A 26,873-nucleotide genomic window follows, 5' to 3' on the forward strand; every position below is an offset into this window, starting at 1 on the left:
TTGCTTAAATTTGGAGAAACTATGACATATTTAACTAGAAGTCTCCTAGGCAAGCAAACTGCTTGTTTTTCCTTACTGAAAATTATGCTAATTTTTCTTCTGCATGTGCTCCTGTTTGATTCCAGTGCTAGCGACCTGATCTAGGCAAATTTCACAGGACTTCCTAACTCCAATCCCTCTTGGTTATAGGCTATCTTACACCTGCTGCCATAATTTCTAATTCTTCCTTGCTGCAGAGCCTAGATAATTTCAGACTGTTCAGTCCAGTGTATGCTACAATCACCTGATTCCTCCACCTCAATTCTGCTCCTCTTCTGTTGCCACCTGCCACTCTACTTCTGCACCTGGCCTCTCCATCATCTTCTGCTAAATGAAATTCTCATTCTTGTGATAAAAGAAACCCAATACCTTCCCAATCATCCGTACTCCACTTGGGTCACTTTTCTGTTTTTCCTTATCACCAGTGAAACCAGTTTTTACTTAATTACTTTATTTCCATATATTCTCATAACTATACATTTATATAATTGCCTACATCCCCACCAGTTTATAAACTTAGTAAAATAAGGGTCTTAATCTTCTACTGAAATCCTATTTCAAAAAAACCCTTCAGTAACTGATTCAAGATGTACAACTTTATCTTTCATGTGATTTTTTTAAACTGTTAAAAATACATGAAAAAATATGAAAGAGAATGTACCAAACATTAATAGCAGTTACCTCTGGAAAATTTCAAAACGGGAGTTGGAAGGGGAAGGGGTAGGGTTGGTAGTAGTAATGTACCTCAATATTTACCCATTACCTAAAATTGTGACTGGCACATGGGTCTTCAATTAATATTTGTGGAATGAATGAATGGTCAGAGTCTAAATATTCAGTCAACAGTATGAACTTTTTTTGGTAGGTTCTTTTATAATCTTTAGTACTTCTTGAATATTCCATAATGAACTTGGATTTATCATATAAAAACTCAAACTAAAAAAGACACACAAGCAAATTTGACATGGAAAGCATGACAACCAAATTTGACATGGATAAAGTTTTAAGATTCAGCGCAAGGTTTGATTCCAGTATCTTAAAAGTTTTTGGAAGACAAGTCCTCTATTGAAAGCAGATGGCTTTTAAAAACAACTAATGATACAGAATCTTGAACTGACAAACTAAGAGAAATGTTGTCATAATTATTTCCTCCAAAGAAATTCTTAATCCCATGCAAAATCCCTAGCTGTTGCATCCTGTTCTGTGGCTTCAAATACTATCAATATAGTGACTCCCCATTTCATTTTTAATATTTTTTTAGAGACAGGAACTGGCTCTGTCTCAAGTGATCCTCCTGCCTCAGCCTCTCAAGTAGCTGAGACTACAGGTGCATGCCAACCCACCCAGCTAATTTTTATTTTGTACGGATGGGGTCTTGCTACATTGCCCCAGCTTGTCTCAAAATCCGGGGCTCAAGTGATTCTTCTGCCTTGGCCTCCCAAAAGTGCTGGGACTACAGGTGTGAGCCACCATGCCTGGCCTAGTGATTCCACATCTTAATTTTCTCCCCTTAACTCTACACTCATATATCCAACTGCCTACTATGCAATGTCTCTGCTAGAATTAATAGGAATCTCAAAACTCAATCACCCTTCTCACACCAAAAATTGGAGTCATCTTTTGATCTTTTTCTTCTTGTTCACATCTAATCCATTGCCAAGTCTTATCAGCTCTACCACTAAAACATACCCCAATTCTGACTTCTCCCGATGACTATCACCCCAGTCCAAGGTCCCACCATCTCTCACCTGGATGACTGTAAAAGTCTTCCTTACCTTGTTCCACTAGCCTTTTCTCAACTGACCAGAAAAATTTACAACACACCACACATCTACTTTGCTTAAAACTCTCCAATGGCTTCCCATCACACTCAAAACAACATCCTAAATCCCTCACTATAGGCTTATAGCCCTAAATGATCAGGCCCTTGCCAATCTCTAAAACCTCATCACCTAATATTCTCCACACTCAAGGGACTTACCTTACTGGCATTCTTTCTTTCTCAGCAAGTAATTCCATATGTGCTTTGGGGACTAGTTTTATTGTTCTCTTCATCTCGAACGTTTGTTCTTTGGTCTTGGTCTAGTTTTCTTATATCATTCAAGGTTACGACCCTATAAAATTGTGCCCCAGTCCCTCCACCACCATATTCTGCCTCATTTTACTCATAGCTTTGGAAATTACCATTTCATTGCTGTCTTATCTACTAGAATTCAATAAACTCCGGAAGGCAGTAAAGCTTTGTCTTATACCCCAATGTACACCCATTACTTAAAATAGTGAGTGGCACACGGGTCTTCAATACATATTTGTTGACTGCATGGCTGAAGAGAGTCTTAATGTTTAATCAAGCGTCCAGGGCATGAAAACAAAACAGTTGCTCCAACTCATCTATACTTTGCAATAGCAACCTCTCTTCCCGTCCCCCACAAATAACCAGTTACCTCCCACAAAAATTCCACCCCAAACCTCTTTAGAATATACTATTTTAAAAGCCTATGTTCTGGATCAGCTGTTGCAAAATTATAAAACAAAACCAGAGCCTCAAAAATATGTAGCTTTTATGCACATGGGCCAAGCAGCATTGCCCTCTTTGGAAACTTTCTCACCCTTGAGTCAGCCCTTGGTATGCATTTCTATCTAATTTCATCAAAGTAAAACTGTATGTGCTGGGGTACAGGTAAGCAAACAAATTGGTGCTATTTGCTCTATGTTAACACTCTGAAAGACAGACCTAGCTCTGTATCCTTCTTAGGAGGGTCCTATGGCCAGGCGCGGTGGCTCACGCCTGTAATCCTAGCACTTTGGGAGGCTGAGGTAGGCGGATCACCTGTGGTCAGGAGTTCGAGACCAGCCTGGCCAACATGGTGAAACCCCATCACTACTAAAAATACAAAAATTAGCCGGGCGTGATGGTGGGCGCCTGTAATCCCAGCTACTCAGGAGGCTGAGGCAGAATCACTTGAACCTGGGAGGCAGAGGTTGCAGTAAGCCAAGACTGGGCCACTGCACTCCAGCCTGGTGACAAGAGTGAGACTCTTGTCGCAAAAAAAAAAAAAAAAAAAAAAGAGGGTCCTGATTCACTCACAGGCTCTTTGGCGCTACCAAAAAACAGTATTTGCTATAAAAATAAGAGATCTAAGACCAGTCTCAATAAAACTTACCAAATTAGTGTTTAGTGCCAGAGAGAAAAGAAAGCTTTGAAATAAATAGCAACCAGATCAAAATGTGAAATAAATTCTTAAGCTTTGGATTTTTGTCAAATGAAGCTTAAAATTCAAGTATCAGTTCTTATGGTTCTAGCCATTATAAATCTTATGTAAACATAAGAGCTAAAAACAGATTGGCGTGTGGAGAATGATTATTTGGGCTCGAGTTTTGTCTAAGAAACATAAATTTAATTATAACTCTTAGTAACTACTTAATCCAAGCTGTTTTTCTTCAAATACTTTGTACTGTGTTTAGCCAGAAAACGAAATACAGATGAACTCTTTCTCTTTGTAAGGTGACTGTATTATAAACAAGGCTAAAGTAGCAAGGCTAAACTTTTAGTGCAGATAATAAAATTTGAATAGTACAAGAATACTCTTTAGGTAATACCTATAGAATAAGATCTCTAAATGTTTTTGTATCAGGTGGAAATGCCATCTAAAGTAATATTAACAACATAAATGTATATATGTGCATACATAAATATATAATACACACTTATACATATGGGGAAGGGAGAGGTGTGTGTGTGTGTAAGGGAATGAAGAGAATGAATGAGAATGGGTACAAATCAAAGCAACCTTTTCTTGGGTTAATTATTTCAACTATAAAGATGTATCTCAACTTCTAAAGAAATTCCTGGTTTGTATTTAAATGCACTTTAAAAAGACTGTAACACTCAAATTTAGTTGACAGGCTACAATGGGATTCAGAAAAGGACACAGTGAATATAGACTTAGGTGCAAGTTCATGCTGGTGATTTTTCTTTTTTAAAATGTAAGCCACTAATATTTTAAGAAAAAAATTTAAACCAAAAATTGCATATTAATATTATACACAAACTGAAACATGTGACTTTTAGCACAGTGTATACATGCTTACATAAACTCAAACACATTTAAAACAACTTCCATTTAACATATGAAAGTTTTAAAATACATAAAAGCATTAATACTTTCTATAAAACTACAGTTAGAACATCAATCTGCTACAAGCATATAAAAACATCAAGTGCTTTCTTGGAGTTTCAAGTTTCCTCTCTAAAACACAATCTTGCTCACATATATAGTCCTTTTCCAATAATCAGTATGAACTTTTTTTTTTCTCAAGAGGTTTATTTTCCAGGTACATTATAAGCTCAAGAAAACAGACCCAACAATTACGCAATATAATTATGTCATAACAACTTAATTGCACATAATGCTTTAAAGTAGGTTTGGATGAAGTTCTCAAACACTTTGGTATATGATCTTCAGGGACTTTAATTAGAAATGACAGAAATTATAAGTCCCTTCAATCCCCATTTTGCTTTAAAATGGACAAGTCTTTGGTTAAAGTTCTACATTTTGGGCATTTATTTTTAATTAAGATGGTCCCCAAACCAATAAATGGTACTGATCTATTACAAATTCACAAGACTTCATTTAACCTGCTTCTGATGCAGTGGGAGGTTACAGATACTCGTTTACTACAGTATGTCATTGGATAGTTTCAATCTTTCACTTATAAGCAGAGAAATCAATAGGTTTATTACTTCTCTGTCAGTTTTCTGTTATAACCTAAACTGTACAGTAATTTGCAGTAACTACAGATACTGTTCCACAGTATATATAATTATGACTGATAAGATGTAGAGCATTAAATTTAGAGTTAGCTTATTCTGATAAGTCAATATTAGACTGTTCAGTAACTCTGCATTAACTAGAGAAAGGTTGTTAGTTAATGCTTATTTAAAAACCCCAAACCATTCCATTTACAAGAGAAATTGTTGCAAATGTATAAAACAGCAGATATACAAGGAGAACACCAAACATACTTTATTAGCACAAAAAAAGCAGCCATAACAAGGCACAGCAAGCAGAAACATTAGCAGTCAAAAGGTTAGTGTTGCATACAAATATAGCTTTTCTTTTTTGTAGCCTTGGCAATAGCCATAGGGATGCAAAATAACATCTGTAGCAGCAGGTAAGGAAACTATGGAGCACTCACCAGTGGTACAGAGCACATTAACGAAAAGACACGAGAGTGGATTCGGCTACTTTAGTGCAAAATGTCTAGGACGGAACTGTAAATACAGTTCAGTTACTAAGAAGCAAACACTAGAACTTGATATAACTTCCAAAAGAGCTCACTCAAGTAGTAGTACATATTATTCTAAGTGACAAAAAGGTGCTAAGTAAAGTTATTTACAGATATAATGGTTGTACAGTACCTTTTAAATCTGCAATTTAGGTTTCAGATTTTCCATCAAGAATTAACTGCACTGAAATTCTATAAATTATACTTAAGCAATTCAGCTATGAGAGTTTACAAAAAAAGATAAATTCTGCCGTCCAAATTATTAATTATAGTTCAACAATAATCTCAACATCAGCAACCATTGTAGTTACTATTATCTGACTTGTTTGGGCGTCTTCTAGTCTCATGTACTTCATGGTTCACAAAATCATCCTGGGCATAGGAACAGATCCAACTTTTATGAAACAACAATTAGACTGCACATCAACTTAAAAAAAAAATCACACGCAAGACTACATTGCAGCAGCTATTCCAAACGCCTGTTTTAAGTTAAAGCACTCATTTAAAATTTAGTACCTAGCGGCTTTCAATAAAATTCTACTACTAGCTTTGTGAGTCTGAAATTTTAAGAATGCCTATTTAGAAAATCTGGTTTACTTAACAGTACCTTTTGCAGAAGAGAAAAGGCATCTGATTATAAACTACATCAACACGTAAGTGAACTGCACTATGCCCTTGTGGCCAGAAAATTGCATTTTTTTTCTAAAAGGAAGGCAGTCTTTTATTCTTTTTGGACTTCCAAAGCTTGATTTATAGTAACTACAAACATCACGACTTTTGGAAGGTTATAGAAAAACTCTTAGAAAAAATAATTTCAAACATTAGTCACACTGTTGAAATACTCATCCAATATTAATAATTTGTTCTTCAGTAAGAAATAGAATTCTTCATAACAAATGCCCCAGAGTTGCCTCACTCAAATACTACAGCCATTAAAAACCAAACTGTTAGCGAAATCGGCAAAATGTTTTTGTAGTCTTACTGAACACCTGTAGCTCTATCCTCTGTTGTTCCAATAGGCACCATGTTTATCTGAATAAGTAACAGCAGGTAGCATCTGACAGATACTAACACTAAGCTTACATACTGTATGAAAAAGCCTAACACTGCTACGTGTGCTTGCTATAGGTGTACTGTCTGATGCACATGAAAGCGGACCTAGTTAACACCCTTTGGGGACCGGAAAGTTTACTTTGCCTTGACTGGTTCTCGTTCTAACCAGCGAACTCTAACTTTTTGTTTATAATGATACTCTTTTAAAAAATCCTGTAACATTGAGGGTAGAGGGAGCCCATCAATTCCATCATACGTAGTGCACCTGCAGATCACCGCGCGACAGATATACTGCAGGCTAAAAGGGAAAGTCCTGTTTAGTGATATAGTAAGCAATGGTTCAAAAAACATGCACGAACTGGGATCTTTATAATGTTCTAAAAGTCCTGTTACAGTGGAGGAGTGAAATACACACGGGTCATGGGCGTCGAAACTAAAGTTGTGATTCCACTGCTCAATTCGGGCATGCAGGGATCTGTTGTAGCGGCGGAAGCTCACAGAGAAGAGGTAGTCCTCTTGCGCAGAGTCCCTGAGCAAAAACGTGCCTTCAGGTTTCCCTTCGAGAAGGGCTTCTGCTTCATAACGGTCCATCACTCCCCAGTAACAGGGATTCCCTGTAATTTGAAGCAAATCAGGCACGAGGCAGTGTATGTAATCAATCTGTGTGTGGACTTTCCAAGCTCCCTGTCTGCTAACATGGGTATGGCTGTCTCCAGATATCTGACGCTGCTTCTGCCTCCGTGATTGCAGACACAGGGTGGTTGTATCCTCTTCCGAGTCACAATTAGCTTGTGGAATTGCAGAACTGTCCCCACTTATTTCAGTCATTCCAGGAGCTAACTTTGGTCCCAGTTTATATAATGGATTAACCTGTGCAGTAGCTTCAAATGTATGTATTTGTGCATTGGGAGGGGGATCAACCCCTTCTTCAATACTAAGCCGCCTTCTCTCTCTAAGCCTATCTTCTTCATCTTCTGTAGAAACCAAAGATGGATCAAATGTATCAAAAAATGTTGAATGTGGGCTCACAGGAGCTGTATGCTGTTTAATCAAATGCCATTTTTGGGCTAAATCTGAGCCAGCAGGAAAAGGGCATTTCTCAAGCATTAATTCAGAGAGATGGATTTTTCTTTTATTGGAAAAGAGAGGCTTTGACTGCTTGCTGTAAGTTCTCATGGGAAAACACAAGCCCACAGTATCCTGCAACCTCTGTCTTAGAGAGCGACTTCCTACAGTTCTGCTGGGAACACTGTCCATGTCGTGTACAGAACTTACGCCGTAGCGCCTCTCTCTCCTTTGAAGTCCACTTCGAGTTCTACCAAACTTTTTATCAGCATCCAATGAACTCTGGGTCTTTGTAGAACAGGAATGTTTTTTCTTCCCACCCCATGGAGCATGTCGAGAGTAGGAATCTCTTCGTGCAAGTCTTGTTCCTGGGGTAACACAAGAATCATTATCCTTTTCGATGCTTATTTCAACAATTTGAGGGATTTCTGTGGCACAATTTTGATTTCTCCTTGAAGAATTCTTTGAAGGGCTTAATCCCAGTTGTAAGGCAACATTTTCTCTTAAGGGACTGCTTTGTTGCTGAGGAGTTGAGTCTCCTATGCTGATGTTTTTCTCTTTGACAGACAAACATCTGTTGGAGTTCATGTCCACATTTTCACTACGGCTTCCTCCCTCATGACCGAAGAGATTCTGACACCTGTATTTGAAGTTATTCCACATTTTTCCCACTTTATCCATTGATTATAAAATCTAAAGACAAAACAGCAAAAAAAGAAAAATAAATTAATCAAAGTAGCATGTGAAGGTAGCTAAGGCAGTGCCCACACCCCTTCCCATTGGGAATTTCAGTGATACTGGCCAAGAGTTCACCTACACTGCCCTGCTGAAGTGATGAGGCCGTGTGTTCTGTTGGGCAGCAGGAAGGCCACCGGGCCTTTTAGGCACTGACCTTGTTCAAGCCAGTCCTTGCTTCCCAAGTCCTTTCAGGTAGAATATTCTGAACTCAGGTGAAAGGAAATAAACGCTCTTAAACTCTGGTTTCTTTTTCCCGTGCTTCAACCTGTCTCCTTAATTTGAATATTACAAAGGCAAAATATGTTCCATATTGTTGGAACACATTTGTATTCAACTTTTCAAAAGTTATAACTAGAACCACATTTGTGTAACACATTAAAATTAGTTCAAAAACCTTTCATTAGTAGCAATCTTCCCAATTTTACTTAACTGGTTCCTTGCAATTCTAAGGTTTACAGGTTTATCACTTGTAAAAACCCGTATCTTCCCTCCCACCCTATAATGTATCAAATTTATCCATGATTTTGAAGAAGCAGTTTGAGTAGAAAAGAAAGAAAAAGAATGTAATATTTAGGAAAGGTGTCTTTTTTCTTTTTTCCTTTTTTTTTGAGACGGAGTCTTGCTCTGTTGTTCATGCTGGAGTGCAATGGTGAGATCTTGGCTCACTGCAACCTCCACATCCCAGGTTCAAATGATTCTCCTGCCTCAGCTTCCCAAGTAGCTGGGATTACAGGTGCGCACTACCACGCCTGGCTAATTTTTGTATTTTTAGTAGAGACGGGGTTTCACCACGTTGGTCAGGTTGGTCTCGAACTCCTGACCTCAGGTGATCCACCGGCCTCGGCCTCCCAAAGTGCTGGGATTACAGGTGTGAGCCACCACGCCCGGCCAGGAAAGGTGTCTTTAAACTTCCCAATTCTTTAATCCTGGAAGAGTTGGGAAATTATAATAAAGTAATAGAGAAAGGCTATGATACTGTAGTACTCGCAAAAACAAAAACCAAAAACATACAATTTGGCATCTTTATTCTTGTTCCTTAAAAAAAAAAAAACTAAAGCAGTTTATGATACTTTACAAATAAATTCTTTTAAGACTACAATATCAACAGGCACACTGTCTAGTTCAGTAACTAAAAGTCAACATTAGAAGAAATGGAAAAACCTAAACTTAAAATTCAATTGGTTTTGTCACATTATGATGCAGAAAACTTTAGCTGATCTTGCCATAACTTCAACTAATTATTTTTGTCATAAACGCTTGTATTTTCAAGAAGTTAACTAGGAATAAGAGAATAACAGAGAATAAACATTCTTAGAATGAATTATAGGTCTTCCCATTAGTTTCTCACAGAAAAGGCTCTTGGACTAATGGAAACACAACACAGAAAATTAATGTCCATGATATTATAAAATATACTTTCAGATGATTTAATTCTTTATTAAAAGCACACTGTCAGGCACATAGGAAGTTTGCACAGTAGTTGGTATATATTAGAATAAAATGTATTAGAACTGTTAAATCTCAGTAAAGTCTATTTTAGAACACGGTCTCCTCTGTCGTGCAAAAATCTTTCTCGTAAGCATTTTTATGAGGTGTACGCCATTTGAACTTCACATGCCTTGTTATCATTTATTCTTCTTCTTAAATTAAGATTTCAGTTCCTTGCCCATAGTCCTGTTAATACAGCCGAATTCCTGCCATATTCTTGGTGACTCCATTATCTTTGTAGATGTTCTCTTCCAATATCCTAGCCCCTTTCTAGCCTAGTTTCTTCTCATTTATTTTAAAGTTAGTTTTTATTTTTACCTAATTCATATATTTGTAGTTTCAAGGTCAAATGCCACTACAAGACTCTTAACAAAAAATAGCACCACCCACCATGTGGCTACTAGAAAATTTAAAAGTAACATATGTGATTCAGGTTATATTTGTATTGAACATTACTGATGTAGAGCAAGGGCCAGCAAACCAAAGCCTGAAGGCCAAATCTGGCCCACGGCCTGTTTTTTGAAGGGATCCCAGCTCAGAAAAATTTTTACATTTAAACACACACACACAAAGAACATTTGACAGAGACCACATGTAGTCTGCAAAGCCTAAAATATTTTCTATCTAGCCCCTTTCAGAAAAAGTTTACTGACCCTAATCCACCTATTTAAGATAAACCATGTCACTCTAGACACTAGAAGAGCCATATTCAAGAAGTCCAAGAATTTAACTCTCTTCTCCGTGTTTATAAATTTTGTAGCTATCTAAAGATACTTCTCTGACAAGCAAATTATACCCAAAAAATAACTTTTAAAAAGTGACCTAACCTAAAACCACTCATCTCCTTATATAGTTCTTTATAAGTTGTATGAATTAGTATGATATGCAGAAAACATTTGTACTTGCCAGGGCACAAAAGGCAGTTTCTAACACTGAACCCCCTGGTTCAGTTTCACTGAGCATGAAATTTAGTTATTTCTCTATTCTTATTCTGGAGCATGTTATCGGACTGCATCTTACTCCATGCAGAAAGACAGTTGATTTTTCTTGACATGTGAAATGTGATATGGGCAGCTTTAATATTAGGAAGGAAAAAATACGGACAGTAATTCATAGACTAGTCGACATAACAATCAGGAAGGCATTTCAACTATCTTGGTATTAACAATGTCAGATTTGAAGTTCTTTTGTTTGTTTTGTTAAATTTTTAGAAATGTGTTTAAGATAGAGCTGAAACCCTTTGAGATCTAAATTACAACTCTACTACTTTATGGTTTTATATGAAATTATACAGGGCTAAAAAAGTGTTAAATTTTAATTGCATTGATTCTAGAATAAAAGTTTATCATCCATTACAATCTCTTACATTTCTACACATGCTTAGCTATTCTTAAAACTATCCAAAGCAAATTTCTAAAAAGTCATTATTTCTCCGAAGGAATAATAATTTAAAACTGATTTTACAATGCTTTTGGAAGTTAAAAATAGCTTTTGTTGAAAATTATATTTAACTGGATAAGCTACAAATTAGAATTATGGAAAATTAGGTCAAATTCTATTACTACATAAGTTTACATATATAAAAATGAAATAGTACAGTCAATGGCCCTTCTTAATGCCAAGTAGTATCTATTACAAAATTTACACAAAACAAAATAATTGAAATAGCTCCCAGGAGTTTATTTCAATGGGACTTAACCCATGCTTTATGAGAAATAAATTAAGTTTAACATGTTTTAAGAATACATTGAGAGAGAACTATTATACTTACATAATTATGTTATATTGTTAAAATATACAGTTATAACATAACAGTTATATTCTTAATGCTGAATGCCATAAAGAGGAAGAATGTGACAACTCAAATCCTTCCTCTTCTTCAGTCTATCTAGACTTCTTAGCCATAACACCTTTCCAATAAAAGTCCTTCAGTTACAGTAACAAAAATTGGGACAGGTAGACTGATTAAAAGTACCTCTGTATCAAATTCAGGTGCAAGAGGCAGTTTGGGAGACAAGTTTTGATTGATATTTTGGTGGCATTTCAATAATTTTTAGAAAAAGATAATACAACATTTGACAGTAAAACTGACCCAGAATTTCAGGAATGTGTGGCTGTCATAACTACAGCTTCTTAAAAGAATCTAAGAATCCCCTGGCCTTTTAAAAATGATTTATTTTTAATTGTTATTTACACATCATATTGTGACATGATCTATTATTATCTAATTGGATGGCCATTTATCCTTTATACTGTTATTTAATATTAGGTTGAACCATATAAAATTGCTATTTTGTGGGTAAAAAATAAACACATAATTCAACCTTAGAGTTACACTATTACAGTGTACATAATACATTAATACAGTAGACCATGTACACTCAAAAAAAGGTGCAGCCCTCTAATCTAGTATACCCAGACACTTCTGGTTCCCAGCAGTGAGTTACACTTTTAGTTATCTTAGGTTCCAAACCTGTTCATGCGATTTATATTAGTGTAACTATGTGATTTAATTAAATGTCAACTAACCTATGAAGTATGGAAGAGTGGGGAGTTTTATAAAGTTGAATGACTCTGAAATACTCAATAAAAGTGAAATACTTCTGCTGCTGAATTAGGTACAGGCCAAGAAAATAGTTCAAAGAAATGGAAAAAATATTGCAAAGATCTATAAGGATTTTAAACTAAGAATTCATCTGAAGAGCCTAAATTCTTGTTCTACGTAAAAAAACCCAAACTGGAATCTTACATGATACATTATGGGCATGGCTTCCCCAATACAGACAATATGGATCTATGACTAGTAGACCTACTCTGAAAGAAAAGGCCTTGGCTCTTTCGGAGGTGTTTGAACCAGAGCAACCCCATCTTGAATAGGGGCTGGGTAAAATAAGGCTGAGACCTACCGGGCTGCATTCCTAGGGGGTTAGGCATTCTAAGTCACAGGATAAGACAGGAGGTTGGCACAAGATACAGGTCACAAAGACCCTTGATAAAACACAGATTGTGGTAAAGAAGCCAGCTAAAACCCACCAAAACCAGATGACAACCAAAGTGACCTCTGGTTGTCCTCACTGCTCATTATACATTAATTATAATGCATTAACATGTTAAAAGACATTCCCACCAGCACCATGACAGTTTATAAACGCCACGGCAATGTCAGGAAGTTACCTTACATGGTCTGAAAAGGGGAGGAACCTTCAGTTCCAGGAATTGCCCACCCCTTTCCTGGAAAACTCATGAATAACCCACCCCTTGTTTAGCAGATAATCAAGAAATACCATAAGTATACTTAGTCAAGCAGCCCATGCTGCTGCTCTGGCTATAGAGTAACCATTATTTTATTCCTTTGCTTTCTTAATAAATTTGCTTTCTCTTTTCTGTATTGACTCACCCTGAATTCTTTCTTGCGCAAGAAAGAACCCTCTCTTGGGGTCTGGATCGAACCCCTTTCCGATAACAGCTCCTTAATCAAAAGACTGGCAAATGAACATAGTTATATTCTTAAAATTAGAATAAACTACTTCAGGTATATATCCCTTCTATGATTTATTGCTTTATTAGACTTTACAGACAACTGGTTCTGACTGAATCAGATAAGCCTTCCTCAACAATCATAATTAAAATTTATAGTAGTACCAGGATTGAGTAGCAAGTAACAAAGTCCTAAAGATAACAGGGAAACGTGACCTAGTTTCGGGGTTGGGGAGCAAGTAAGACTTTTCTGAGGAGGTGATGTTTCAAAATTTTATCCTGAAGGATAAGAAGAAATGAATCAGGACAATGTTCTATAGGCAGAGGGAACAGCATTTGCAAAGGTCCTGAAGCAGAAATGAGCATGACATGAACAATGGCTGAAGTTAACACAACCCAGTGAGTGAGGGGAAGAGTGTCAAGATGAAGTTGGAGAGGTAAGCCTCATAATCCATAAGAGAGCAAGGGTGGATGCTGATATGGCACTGAAGACTACCGCAGGAGTCCAAGTAAGTACCCGACTAGGATGGTGACAGTAGAGATGGCTATGAGATGTTCAGATGTCAAATCTACAGGATTGAAGATCAACTGAAAATGGGAAATGAGGAGAGAGTGGTGTTGAAAATGACACTAGGAGTCTAGCTTAGGCAAATGCATGAATAGAGATGCTGTTTCAGAGAGAGAAAACATGAAAAAAAAACAGGTTTTGTCAGGTAGGGGTTTGAAGACAGTCAACAAATTGAATTTTTAAATGTTGCTGTTGTGGCTGTCATGGAGATATGTAAGTAAATGATAATTAGTCCATTAGTATACATTCATACAATGGAGCACTATATAGCAGAAATGATCAACTATAGCTACTTGCATCAATATAAAACGTAACACTCAAAACATAATGCTTAGAGAAATAAATTATAAGAGATGAATATATCCATTATGAAACAATTTACCTTTTAAACAAGCAAACCCTCAAATATATTGTTTAGGTATACATACATATATAATAAAGATACAAAAGCAAGGGGATGTCAGCAAAGTTAGAATAATGGTTGCCTATTATGGGGAAGGGTAGAGAATTAGAAGAGGCACTCAGAGACTTCTAAAACAGCAGTCCCCAACCTTTTTGGCACCAGGGACTGGTTTCATGGAAGGTTTTAGGATGAAACTGTTCCACCTTATATCATCAGGCATTAGTTAAGATTCTCATAAGGAACACGCAACCTAGATCCCCTGTGTGCAGTTCACAACGGGGCTGAATCCTATGAGCATCTAATGCTGCCGCTGACTGGACAGGAGGTAGAGCTCAGGTGGTAATGCTCGCTCGCCGAAAAAAAAAAAAAAGAACAAAACACTGAACTAAATAGGTTTCTCTAATGTGGTACAGGGCTCAGCAAACATTTTCTCTAAAAGGCCAGGCAGTACATGTTTTAGGTTTTGTGGGCCGTACAGTCTCTATGGCAACTACTGAACTCTGCCACTAGCCTGAATGCAGCCATAGGCAACATGCAAGTAAATAAGCATAGCTGCATGCCAATATAACCTTATTTATGGTCAGTGACACTTAAATTTCATATAATTTTCTGCTGTCACAAAATATTATTCTTCTGATTTTCATTAACCGTGTAAAAACGTAAAATCCATTCTTAGTTCATGGTGGGCTGTACAAAAACAAGTGGTGGGCCAGATTTTGCCCATACGCCATAGTTTGCCAACCTCTGATGTACTACATAAAACATTTAAGATTATGTTTACCAAATCTAACAGTCATTCTACGGAAGAGTCTGAAGATCAATACTCTAAGAAGATTATCTTTTTTTTATTTTATTTTATTATTATTATACTTTAAGTTTTAGGGTACATGAAGTGCATAAAGTAAATGGATGATCACTAGAGCATAAAGTGATAAAACAAAACTTTCTTAGAAAAATAATATACACACAAAATAATTAAAATACTCTAGAAATATTTTTAAAAATCTAACCCTCACTTGAAGTCCCACCACCTAGAGATAATCACTGTTAATATTCTGGTGAGTATCTTTCCACATGTTCTCTTTTATGCAAAACCTGTACATAACCTTCTCTTATAATAAAAAAAAAAATGCATGTCTGTGTCTACATTCCTTTTTATTTCTTATAAAGTGTATTTTTTTTAAGTAAACTATGTCAGAGATGGAATCAGACTAGGAAAAGAGAAAAACCTCTGGCAATTACATTTTTTAACGGTAAATCTAAGATTCTTTGAAGTGAGTAATCAAAGAAATAAAACTCTGGAAAAAAGCTGAATCTTGAAAAAAGAGTAATAATCTGGACAGTAATGGCTGTGATGACAATTTACATTATTGGAGGCTAACAATGTACCAGGCTCTGACATAAGCATTTTACTTCTCCCAACAACCCTACGAGTAATAATTATCTTAATTTTATAGATGTAGAAACCGATATAGCTGAGAGATTAATAACAGCTTGGACTTCAATTTCTTCTATTATTAGTCTATTCAGCTTCTCTACCTCTTCTTGAGTCAATTTTAGAAAAGTATATTAATTATTCTAAGTCCAAGTACAATAGTGTCATTAATAAGTTCTTTAAACCTTCAGAGAATACATCATATCCATATTTTGAATTATTGGAGAGCATAAAAAGACGGAATATATCTCAAATTATTATACAAACTCAGCATCACTCCAACATGAAAATTTGACAGAGGTAGCACATGTATACTCAAAAGAAAATTTCTAGCCTATTCTATTTTAATTGTAATGAAACAATACTCTGACCAAAAGAATCTCAAGTATATTCATGGGCCTACCAACAATGTTTCAGTATCTGTACTTTATATGCCTATCAACTATTAAACCCATGACCCTTGTGTAGGCCTGTATACCGCTCAGAAATGTTCTGGTATTATTGTAACAAATGGTTCTATATTAGTAAGTTCTACTGCTTCTCTGAATACTACTTTTAATTATACGGTCAGTTAAGAATGTATTTTGTAATCAGATGCCTAATTTCAAGGGGATGGAGTTTAATAAGTTCTTGTATTTTTCTCTGTACATTAATATAGTGGTCCAGTTTTAAAAAGAAGAAAAAAGAAGACACAGAACCAAATTAAGAGTCATGTGTTATATAGTCCCTGCAATCCTACTCTCCAAAAAAGACAATTTTAGGGCTATTTCTTTTTCTAATTAAAAAAAAAAGTAAGTATTTAATTTTACATTTCCAATTCCTAAGTTTTATCCACACAATTCTAACTTCTAGTATCTTGTAGGAGGGCATGCCAAGCCTAGCAGAAATCCTATTCTTAAGCCCAAATCTCACGTACAGATACTGCCTATGCTTTGCTTAGGGCACCTGAATGAAAAGCAGATAGGCAATAAAATAATCAAACATTTGGGAGGCAGGAGCAGAAAGGATGAATTCCAGCATTACCATTTAAGAATGCTATAACCTTGAATGTCTTTCTTCATATTTCTGAACCTAAATTAGCCCCTTGGTACAATGATGATAATATCTACCTTATGGGTTGGATGTGATGATAGAAATAATATACATAAAATGGCTCATAGGAGACATTCAAAAGACAGAGAAGTTTTAAAAATGTTGCCAGCATTATCTAGCATCTTTAGCTTTTCTCTCTTTTAAAAAATACTTCTCTCTTTCAGTTCTTCTGGGTCATGCCACAAATGTCATTTTCCTATGTACAGTATCTGCCAGAGTGAAAGTTCTATCCATGACTCCAACTTCCATATTATATCCTAAGAAACACTATGGACATTTCAATGTTCCTAAGCCATTGACTCTACAGCTCATCTACAAAAACTAAGGATAGCTAATCTGTACAGTACTGGGTAAGGTCCAGGAACACAGTCCTTATTCATTTGGAGGGGCTTCTGATTCCTTTTTAGTCTATAAAACACTACCACAATTTAAATTTTGCTCTATAGATACCGAACACTAGAGAAGCCTAAAATCCTAAGAAGTTATGCTTCATTTTCTTATGGGGAAAATATCTTATGTAATATACTAACAAATACACCATTCATTGAAATGTTTCTTATTTGGCCAGCATTATTGGCAGACTGTGGTATAACATAAATAACATAAGCCTTAGATTTATGCAGGACCTAAAATCAAATTCAAGCTCCCACTAGCTGTGTAAGAGACCTAAGTCTCGGCCTTCCCAGGATAACATGACATAAGGTAAGAACAACTAAGTATATAACAGGGCCTCAAAAATGATAGCTTCTGATATACAACCAATCCAAAGCATGTTAGTTCATGTTAGTGACAGTAACAAAAAGTAAGGCTGTTTTATGTCTAGGGAGAGATTATTGCTGAGTCAGTTCTGCATTGATATCCCATCTCCAGGGAGACTACTTGTGTTAGGCAAACCAACTTAGTAAAGTAAATAACATTTTACTCAGCATTATAACCACATGTGACTAGTACTGTCAGCACTGCCTCTACTGATCACGCTTCCTAGAGCACAGGGCATCAATGCTTCCCACAAATCTCCCTTAATATAAAAGGTGGTTAAATATAAACAAAAAAACCAACAAAGTAAAACAACTCTCAGTTGAGGAATTTAGCAGACAGCTTAATCCAGAAAAGAGTCTCTGATTGGGGGAACTACTTAACAGTGAGCTCATTCTGATCCTGCTAATAATTTACAAATAACGTTCAGTTACCAATGGTAAGTGAGCAAATGGAATCTGCACCATTTCCTTCTCTAGGGAGGATAATCAATTTATAACCCCAGCAGTTTAAATCAAGTATCACAAGAAATACAAAGACTCTAAGGACTAAAACAAAATAAAATAATGTTTTGATAATAACAACTTTTTTACTTTTTATCTAAAACTGCTTAGACTACATTTACTAATCTTTAACAAACTTAAAAGATACTACTGTCTCCTATGCCAAATTTTAGCTCTAAAAAAAACTAATGGAAAATAATTTGACAACTTGTAATGAATCTAAGAAAGAAAGAAAGAAACCGATCAGGACAATGTGTGCCCCTTCCTGACACCATAAGAAAAAGGAAAATTTGTCCAGACACAGTGGCTCATGCTTATAATCTCAACACTTTTGGAGGCTGAGGCAGGAGGATCGCTTGAGCCCAGGAGTTTGAGACCAGCCTGAGCAACAGGACCCTGTCTCTACAAAAAGATTTTCTAAAATTAGCCAGGCCAAGTGGCATGCATCTGTGGTCCCAGCGACTCACGAGGCTGAGGTGGGAGGATCGCTGGAACCTGGGAGGCTGAGGCTGCAGTGAGCCAAGATCGTACCACTGCACTCCAGCCTGGGTGACAGAGTGAGACTGTGTCAAAAAAAAAAAAAAAAAAAAAGAGAAAAGACAATGGAAACATCTTAAAATTAGTCTTTAGCAGGATATTTGAGAAGGGTATCAGGAGAAGAGGCAAATAAGGATAACTTTTAATCACATAAGAAAACAAATGTAGAGAAGCATATTGAACAAAATCATCAACTAGAAACTCCAAGTAATACAGCTTAGTTTTGGTTTTACCAATTAGCATGTAACATACAAATTTAGTTTTTAGAAATCGGACAATCAAGAAATCTTTAGTTTATTAACAACTAAAATTAAACCTAACCTATCAAAAGCTGAGAAGCTGAAAATATTTTTTAAATATTCATTTTAACATTTGCTGAGTACCACATGTGGGCAATATGACGATAAAGTTCAAGCTCTCAGATGTAAATATTTAAAGCTCTTTCTCTATGCCTACTTACTCTAAATTGACCTTCAATTTAAGCAAACTTTATTTGCTAGACACCAAGTGCACAGTAGCTTAGAAACTGCAAATTAGAAGGGTTGGCATTGTGGTTATAGAGGAGTACTACGTGTAAGTACAATGACCACAGGAAGAGAAGAACAAAGAAACCTTAAAAAGTGTAACAGCCCAGGGCCACAGACTACATGGACACATTATGCAAGACATAAAAAAGGGAACACATGGAGATATAAAACAGAATTAAAAGAGACCAGCTGGGCATAGTGGCTCATGCCTGTAATCTCAGCACTTTGGGAGGCCAAGGCAGGCAGACTGCTTGAGCCCAGGAGTTTGAGACTAGCCTGGGCAACAAGGCAAAACCCTGCCTCTATATACAAAAGTTAGCCAGGTATGGTGGTGTGCGCCTGTGGTCCCAGTTACTCTGGAGGCTGAGGTGGGAGGATCACTTGAGCCCTGGAGGTCAAGGCTGCAGTGAGCTGTGACTGCACCATCACACTCCAGCCTGGCCAACAGAGCAAAATGCTGTCTCAAAAAAAAGTAAGAGACCACTATGAACAACTGTAAGCAAATAAATTTAAAAACTAAGAAGAAATGACTAGATTTTTAGAAAAACATAAATTACCAAAACTGACTCAAGAAAAAATTAAAAATCAATAGCCATTAAAGACTTTGAATCAGTAATTAAAATCTTTGCTCAAGGAAAACACCAGCCCATGCAAAGTGTTCTTCTAGGCAGAAGAAACAAATCTGTCTAGCAACCTTGATGTGTAATCACTGATGGCCAGAACAAGAGATCAAAAGAGATGCAACAGCCAGCTCAATAAGGCAAAAAAAAAAAAAAAGAAAGAAAGAAAGTCATGCAAATTGGAAAAGAGAAAATAAAACTCCATTTTCTGATGATGTGATTGTCTACATAGCAAACCCTAAGGAATCTTAGAAAAGAAAGAAAAGTAAACTAAGTAAGTGAGTTTAGCAGGGTCACAGGATACAAGATCAACACACAAAAATCAATTACATAACTATATACCATACTAACAACAAACATGTAGAAACCAAAATTAAAAGAGATGTAACAAAAAAATACAACCTTAAAGGAGACAGGCTGATGGGATCTTTTTTTTTTTTTTTTTTTTTTTTTGAGATGGAGTCTCTGTCGCCCAGGCTGGAGTACAGTGGCGCAATCTCGGCTCACTGCAACCTCCGCCTCTCAGGTTCACACCATTCTACTGCCTCAGCCTCCCGAGTAGCTGGGACTACAGGCGTCTGCCACCACGCCTGGCTAATTTTTTGTATTTTTAGTAGAGACGGGGTTTCACCGTGTTAGCCAGGATGGTCTCAATCTCCTGACCTTGTGATCCGCCCACCTCGGCCTCCCAAAGTGCTGGGATTACAGGCGTGAGCCACCCGGCCCTGATGGAATATTTCTACTCCAAAGGAGAAGATTCAAATGGCAGGAGAGAAAACATGCTAGATATTCTAGAGTTACCACTGCCTTTGTACTTACTCTGGGGAGTGGTGAATAATAAGAATGTGAGTCTATAGTCTACTTCACAACCATATCAGGCCTATCCCTCCTCTCCATCTCCACTGCCCCCTAACAGGTTCAGTCTTCATCATTTGCATGGATGAATCAGATGCCTAAACAGTCTACCTTTCGCCACTCTCACTCTCTTCTGGAGCATCCTTCATAATATTGATCCCAGGATTTTAAGCATCAAAGAAAAAAAAAAACGCAAAGGGCTCCGTGTCTGGCTACTTCCTCCACCCTTTAAAAACTGGGAAGAAAAAGTACAGCAAAACAACAGTTAATGGTATTATAATTTAGGAATATTGAGATAATATAGCTGGAATTATGCCATCTGGAGAATGAAGGTGATCAAATGTTTGTTTTTACATTACAGAGACTCTTTCTTTAAAAATGGGAATTCTGACTGGCCACTCTTCAATCCTTCTAAAGACCAAGACAAAGAAACTCTCAGGAAAAAATTAAATTTCAAATGGTTAAAAAGGTAAATAAACAACCGAAAGAGATTTGTGCAGAGTCTTTCATGGGAAATGTTAGAGAGGATAAACAACCCTCTGTCTCTAGCCAGCCCAAGTAGTCCTTCCTCTACAAGCAACTCAATTAGCTAACCTCAAAGATCTGTGATTTTTCTTTTAATATTAGAATTTTTAAAATAAGCAGAGCACTCCACAAATGGAATCAAGTTATTTAAGGTCTAACATAGCACAACAGTTACAACTAATTCTGATCATACTACTCTCCAATTAAATTAAAGAAAAATCCTAATGTAAAATACTGAGTTATTTAAATAGTCTCATACTCCATAGCTAGACATGTTTTCGATCAGATACAATTTTATGTTCAATTTAAACAATGTAAATGTAGTGTCAGCTACAAAAATATGTAATCGAAGAAATGCTATTCTTCCAACACAAACTTTCCTTTTCCTGTCTCCCCCTAAAAGAACTTCCTACACAGTTCAAGGTATAGTCATTTCCCATAAACATGGCTTAAAATTGAGACTTCTTTTGCAGATAAAGAAACGCAGGTTTAAACAGTCTCAAAGATGAACTGGTAGTTTAAAGCAGAATTCTCAGTATTCTTTGACAAGGATGTAGTGCTACATTAATATCCCCAAAATTCTTAGACATTCTCTGAGATCTGAAATGAATTAAGACTTACTATTAAACAGTTCGCATCATAATTGTTTGAAGTACAGTGGGTAAAAATCCTTTGTTATTGCTTGCAGGTCAATCCTGGAAATCCACTTAAATGGGATAATTCTACACCTTGTTATATAGATTTTCTAATTTTCACAATAAAATGTAAAACTTTCCAGGGGAAATACTTAGGTCTAGTATGGATGAACCATTCCACAACTATTTCCCAAGCACTAAATAGAAACCACAAATAGACGTAAAATAAAATCAGGTCAAAAATCTTGATTACGGCCGGGCGCGGTGGCTCACGCATGTAATCCCTGCACTTTGGGAGGCCAAGGTGGGCGGATCACCTGAGGTCAGGAGTTCGAAACCAGCCTGGCTAACAGGGTAAAACCCCGTTTCTACTAAAAATACAAAAAATTAGCGGGCATGGGGGCATGCGCCTGTAATCCCAGCTACTCAGGAGGCTGAGGCAGGAGAATCACTTGAACCTGGGAGGCAGAGGTTGCAGTGAGCCAAGATCATGCCATTGCACTCCAGCTTGGGCAACAAGAGCAAAACTCCATCTCAAGAAAAAAAAAAAAGCCTTGATTATTATTTTGAAAGAACTAGTTTGGAAATATCTCACCACCCACACTGATTTGCTATGTTCTAACTGTCATCAAATTACTTCACCAGAAAGATATATATGTGGTTTGTATTATTTTGGCTCCCTACACAAATACTTTACCAGAATTACAACTTAATGTTATGCTCTCAACTTCTTAAGAGTTTATCAAATAAGTGGTCTTGTATTATTCCATGTTCTATAAAAACAGTATCAAAGGGCTGGGTGTGGTGGCTCATGCCTGTAATCCCAGAACTTTGGGAGGCCAAGGCAGGCAGATCACTTGAGGTCAAGAGTTCACGACTGGCCTGACCAACATGGTGAAACCCCATCTCTACTGAAAATACAAAAATTAGCCAGGTGTGGTGGTACATGCCTGTAATCCCAGCTACTCGGGAGGCTGAGGGAGGAGAATCGCTTGAACCCGGGAGGGGAAGGTTGCAGTGAGCTGAGATTGCACCACTGCACTCTGGCCTGGTGGACAGAGTGAGACTCCTTCTCAAAAAAAAAAAAAAAAAAAAAAAAGGTGTAAAAGACATCACCACCCCTGATATAAAGACCCACACAAAAAAATTCCTCTTTGACTTTACTGCCAAGGTTTCTCTTTAAAAAACTGATATGCTTCCTTTATGCAGAAAATGAGAAAAACATAACTCATTGTGTTTCTCCTTTTTTCCTATTACCAACAGAAAATACAAATGGAAGGCCTTTGTTTAAATTTCGGATATATTTGGAGATGCCCCCCAGTCCCTTGTATGACGCTTAATCAATTATAATTATACTAAATGTTCAAGTATACACATGTTTGCCAGAGGCATGTGAACCATCCTGAGTAGCAGTTGGGTAAAATGAGGCTGAGACCTACTGGGCTGTATTCCTAAATGGTTAAGGCATTCTAAGTCACAAAATGAGATAGGAGGTCAGCAAAAAATACAGGTCATAATGATCTTGCTGATAAAACAGGCTGCATGAGAGAAGCCAACCAAAACCCACCAAAACCAAGAAGGCCACAAGAGTGATCTCTGGTCATCCTCACTGTTACACTCCCACCAGTGCCATGACAGGTTACAAATGCCATGGCAATGTCAGGAAGTTACCCCATATCGTCTAAAAAGGGGAGGCATGAATAATCCACCCCTTATTTAGCATACCATTAAGAAATAACCATAAAAATGGGCAACCAGCAGCTCACGGGGCCGCTCTACGGAATAGCCATTCTTTTATTCCTTTAACTTATTAATAAACTTGCTTTCACTTTACTCTATGGACTCGCTCTGAATTCTTTCTTGCGCAAGATCCAAGAACTTTCTCTTGGGGGTCTGGATCGGGACCCCTTTCCTGTAACATGTTGAATATAATATATATACATAGTGGAAAGAGGGAGGGAGTAGATGTAAAACTCATAAAAAGTTAACAGTCAAGTTTTCTGAAACTAAAAAACCATACTTTGGGGCCTAAAATTGAGTAATCTCAAATGTTCCCATAAGATGAATAGGTAAGAATTTCAACGGATTGTAAGAACATAAACCTTCCATTAAAAAAAGTAGTAAGCAGGCCAGGCGTGGTACATCACGCCTGTAATCCCAGCACTTTGGGAGGCTGAGGTGGGCGGATCACAAGGTCAGGAGTTCTAGACTAGCCTGGTCATCATGGTGAAACCCCGTCTCTACTAAAAATACAAAAATTAGTCAGGTATAGTGGTGTGTGCCTGTAATGTGAGCTACTCGGGAGGTTGAGGCAGGAGGATCGCTTAAACCTGGGAGGCAGAGGATGCAGTGAGCCGAGATCGTGCCATTGCACTCCAGCCTGGGTGACAGAGCAAGACTCCATCTCAAAAAAAAAAAAAAAGTAGTAAACATAAAAAAACTTATGACTTCTCAAATAAGAGATGAGAAGGTGTACTTAAGCAAAATGCTGAAGCAATAAACCAAAAGGCAATGATCAAAAGACTAAATGACATAAAATTTAAGACTTCTGTATATCAAAAAATGTCATAAACAAAGGTAAATGATAAGCTGAATAAAACATTTTCAACATATGACAGACATATGGAGACATGATATATGACAATGTTGTCATATGTTGAAAATTAATATATATAATTTTAATATATAATATATAACTTATAAGAAAAAGATATGCCAGACACAGTGGTGTGCGCCTACAGACCAGCTACTAAGAAGGTGGGGGTGGGAGCCTACAGACCAGCTACTAAGAAGGCGGGGGTAGGAGTATGGAGAGGATGCTTGCTTGAGCCCAGGACCTCAAAGTCCAGCCTGGGCAACAAAGCAAGACCTGTCTCTATTTAAAAAAAGAAAACAAGACAAAGAAAATGGTAAAACACAACAACTCAATTAAAAAACAGCAAAGGATATCTCTAGAATAATCACAAATCAGATGTATACTTGGCCAATAAAGGTCATTCTTGGAATTTGTCAAAGACATCCAAATTAAAATGTGATACAAATTTATCACGTATCAACCTGGCAAAGTTTGCTTTTATTTCTTTTACTTTTTAATGGTACTATCTAGTATGGGTATTGAGAAAGTAGCATTGTCACACACTAATGTGAGAACATAGATCCACATGACATTTCAAAAAGGAAATTGTATATTATGTACTAAAGCTTTAAAATTATGCACATCTTTCTATCCAAGGCTTCACAATTAGAAATTTATTCCAAGAACATAATCAGATAAGGATGGAGATTTATATGCAGGAAATTAGGAAATATTTTTCCTAATATAACTAATAGCATTAGTTATATTAGGAAAAAACGCAATAATCATATTGCTCAGTGCATAGAAGACTGGTTAAATAAATTCTGGTGCCTTTACATGCTGAAATAATAGACATAAAAAACCATGTTTCTGGAGCATTTAATATTCTGGTAATGTTCATGATATTAAATAAAAATGGTTATAAAATAGTACAGCTAAATAGACCTCAACACACATATATATCACAAACATTTTAAAAAATATATAGCTAGGAAATACCACTGTGATTATCTCTGGATAGATTCTATTTATTGTAATTTCATTTTTTTTTCTTTGTTGTACTTTCCAAAATATTAGATTCAATATTGTTAAAATGTTATTTAAAAAGGAAGTAGATCTTGGGGCCAGGTGCAGTGGCTCACGCCTATAATCCCAACACTTCGGGATTTGTAAAAATACAAAAATTAGCCCAGCATGGTGGCGCACGCCTGTAATCCCAGCTACTCAGACACTGACGTAAAAGAATCACTTGAACCTGGGAGGCGGAGGTTGCAGTGAGCTGAGATCGCGCCACTGCACTCCAGCCTGAGTGGTAGAGTGAGACTCCGTTTCAAATAAATAAAAGAAAAAGGAAGTCGATGTTGAAAAACATCAATCTAATTTCATATTATAAACTCAAAGATATATGCAAAATGCAGAAGAAATGAATAATGAAATATTTTAAAAACTTTGCAAAGATGAAGCAACGGTGAGGAAGGAAAGCGACACAAATAAATGGGTTAGAGGGGCAGAGAACACAATCCATGGAGAAAGGAATCGCAAATACAGGTCTCCACTCAAGCCAGCGTGACTTTCTCAAACAGTATTAGGAATTAGTGGTAAGTAATATCACTAATGAATTTCAACTCATTTATGAGTCTCTTCTGGTTGCAAGGTTCTGACATACTCAAATGTAGGTGTGTATGGCTGAGGAAGGATCCTGATTAATAAGCATGGATTTGATAAGGAAAACATGTCAGAAGTCCAAGAACAAAATCAGTAACACAACTGGGTCTGGGCCTCAAGGATACTGGAACTGAGAATGGGTCTGGTTCCAGGGCTGCCCTAGGAAGCAGCAAGAGGAGCAGTAGGCAGTGGCAGATCCTCATTCTAGAACTCTGGTTCTTACTGGGACCCAGCAACTCCCTGGGTATCAGCTTTAGATATGTGCTTTGCCCCCAGCCACCAGCTGGTATCTCTGCTTCTAGACTCTGTATTCTTCTTCTTCCTCATAGGTGCCACTTTCTCATACTTTTTGCTAATTCTTGGTCTGTCACAGGCCCCTCCTATCTCTCTCTTGATTTTTCAAATTCTGCTTCCAAAACTTAACTACCAATCTCTATTTCTTTTTGTGAGTTTTATGATACACATCATGTGTATCCTTACAGTAACCAGCACTCCACCGTGTCTATCTGGAGTACATCCAGACAGAAAATTAGAAGCAAAAGCTATATTTCTGTAACCAAATATAGCCAATTGTAAGGCCTGTCAGAACCTGATTGGTTAAGCTCATTCCCATGTGAAGACAACTTTCTGTGCTTCCACCTGGTTGGGCAGTGGCTGACCAATCACTGGTGACTTTAATTTGGATACCCATGCCAGTCCAATCACCTATGGCCAGGTAAGGTAACGTCATTCATGATCGAAAGCACAGCTACCTTGGTTTACTCCCTCAGTGAATGTTCTCCTTAGACATGATTGTAGGAATAGCAGGCACTGAAATTACTCAGTGACAAAATGTAATAACAAAAGGTCTTATCCAGTATTTCATAACTCATGTTCCCTAGAATTCTAGTATACCACATGATATTAACAAGTATTCTACAAATAAAGGTTTCCATTTGAATACGTTAATACCTTAGTTCTCTGAGAGAGGAGATCCTCCTGGGCATTATTTCCTAAACTGGTCACAGCTGCGTTTTTCAATATTATAA

The 26,873-nt window shown here is 37.0% G+C and overlaps 1 protein-coding gene across 3 annotated transcripts in view; it reads right to left on the reverse strand.

Moving 5' to 3' along the window:
• Positions 1-3,534: 3,534 nt before the first annotated feature.
• SOCS5 (suppressor of cytokine signaling 5) overlaps positions 3,535-26,873 on the reverse strand; it is a 63,998-nt gene continuing 40,659 nt past the window's right edge. For 2 of the 3 annotated variants that reach the window (XM_003262813.4, XM_003262814.4), the window contains exon 2: positions 3,991-8,139. In XM_003262813.4, coding sequence (XP_003262861.1) covers positions 6,517-8,127 — 1,611 coding nt within the window. In that variant the 5' untranslated portion in view covers positions 8,128-8,139 and the 3' untranslated portion in view covers positions 3,991-6,516. Of the gene's footprint in view, positions 8,140-26,873 lie in introns of all 3 variants that reach the window. The other variant, XM_004091468.3, reaches the window with a different exon arrangement.

This window comes from Nomascus leucogenys, chromosome 19, assembly GCF_006542625.1.
Source record: "Nomascus leucogenys isolate Asia chromosome 19, Asia_NLE_v1, whole genome shotgun sequence".
In the NCBI taxonomy this organism is placed as follows: domain Eukaryota; kingdom Metazoa; phylum Chordata; class Mammalia; order Primates; family Hylobatidae; genus Nomascus; species Nomascus leucogenys.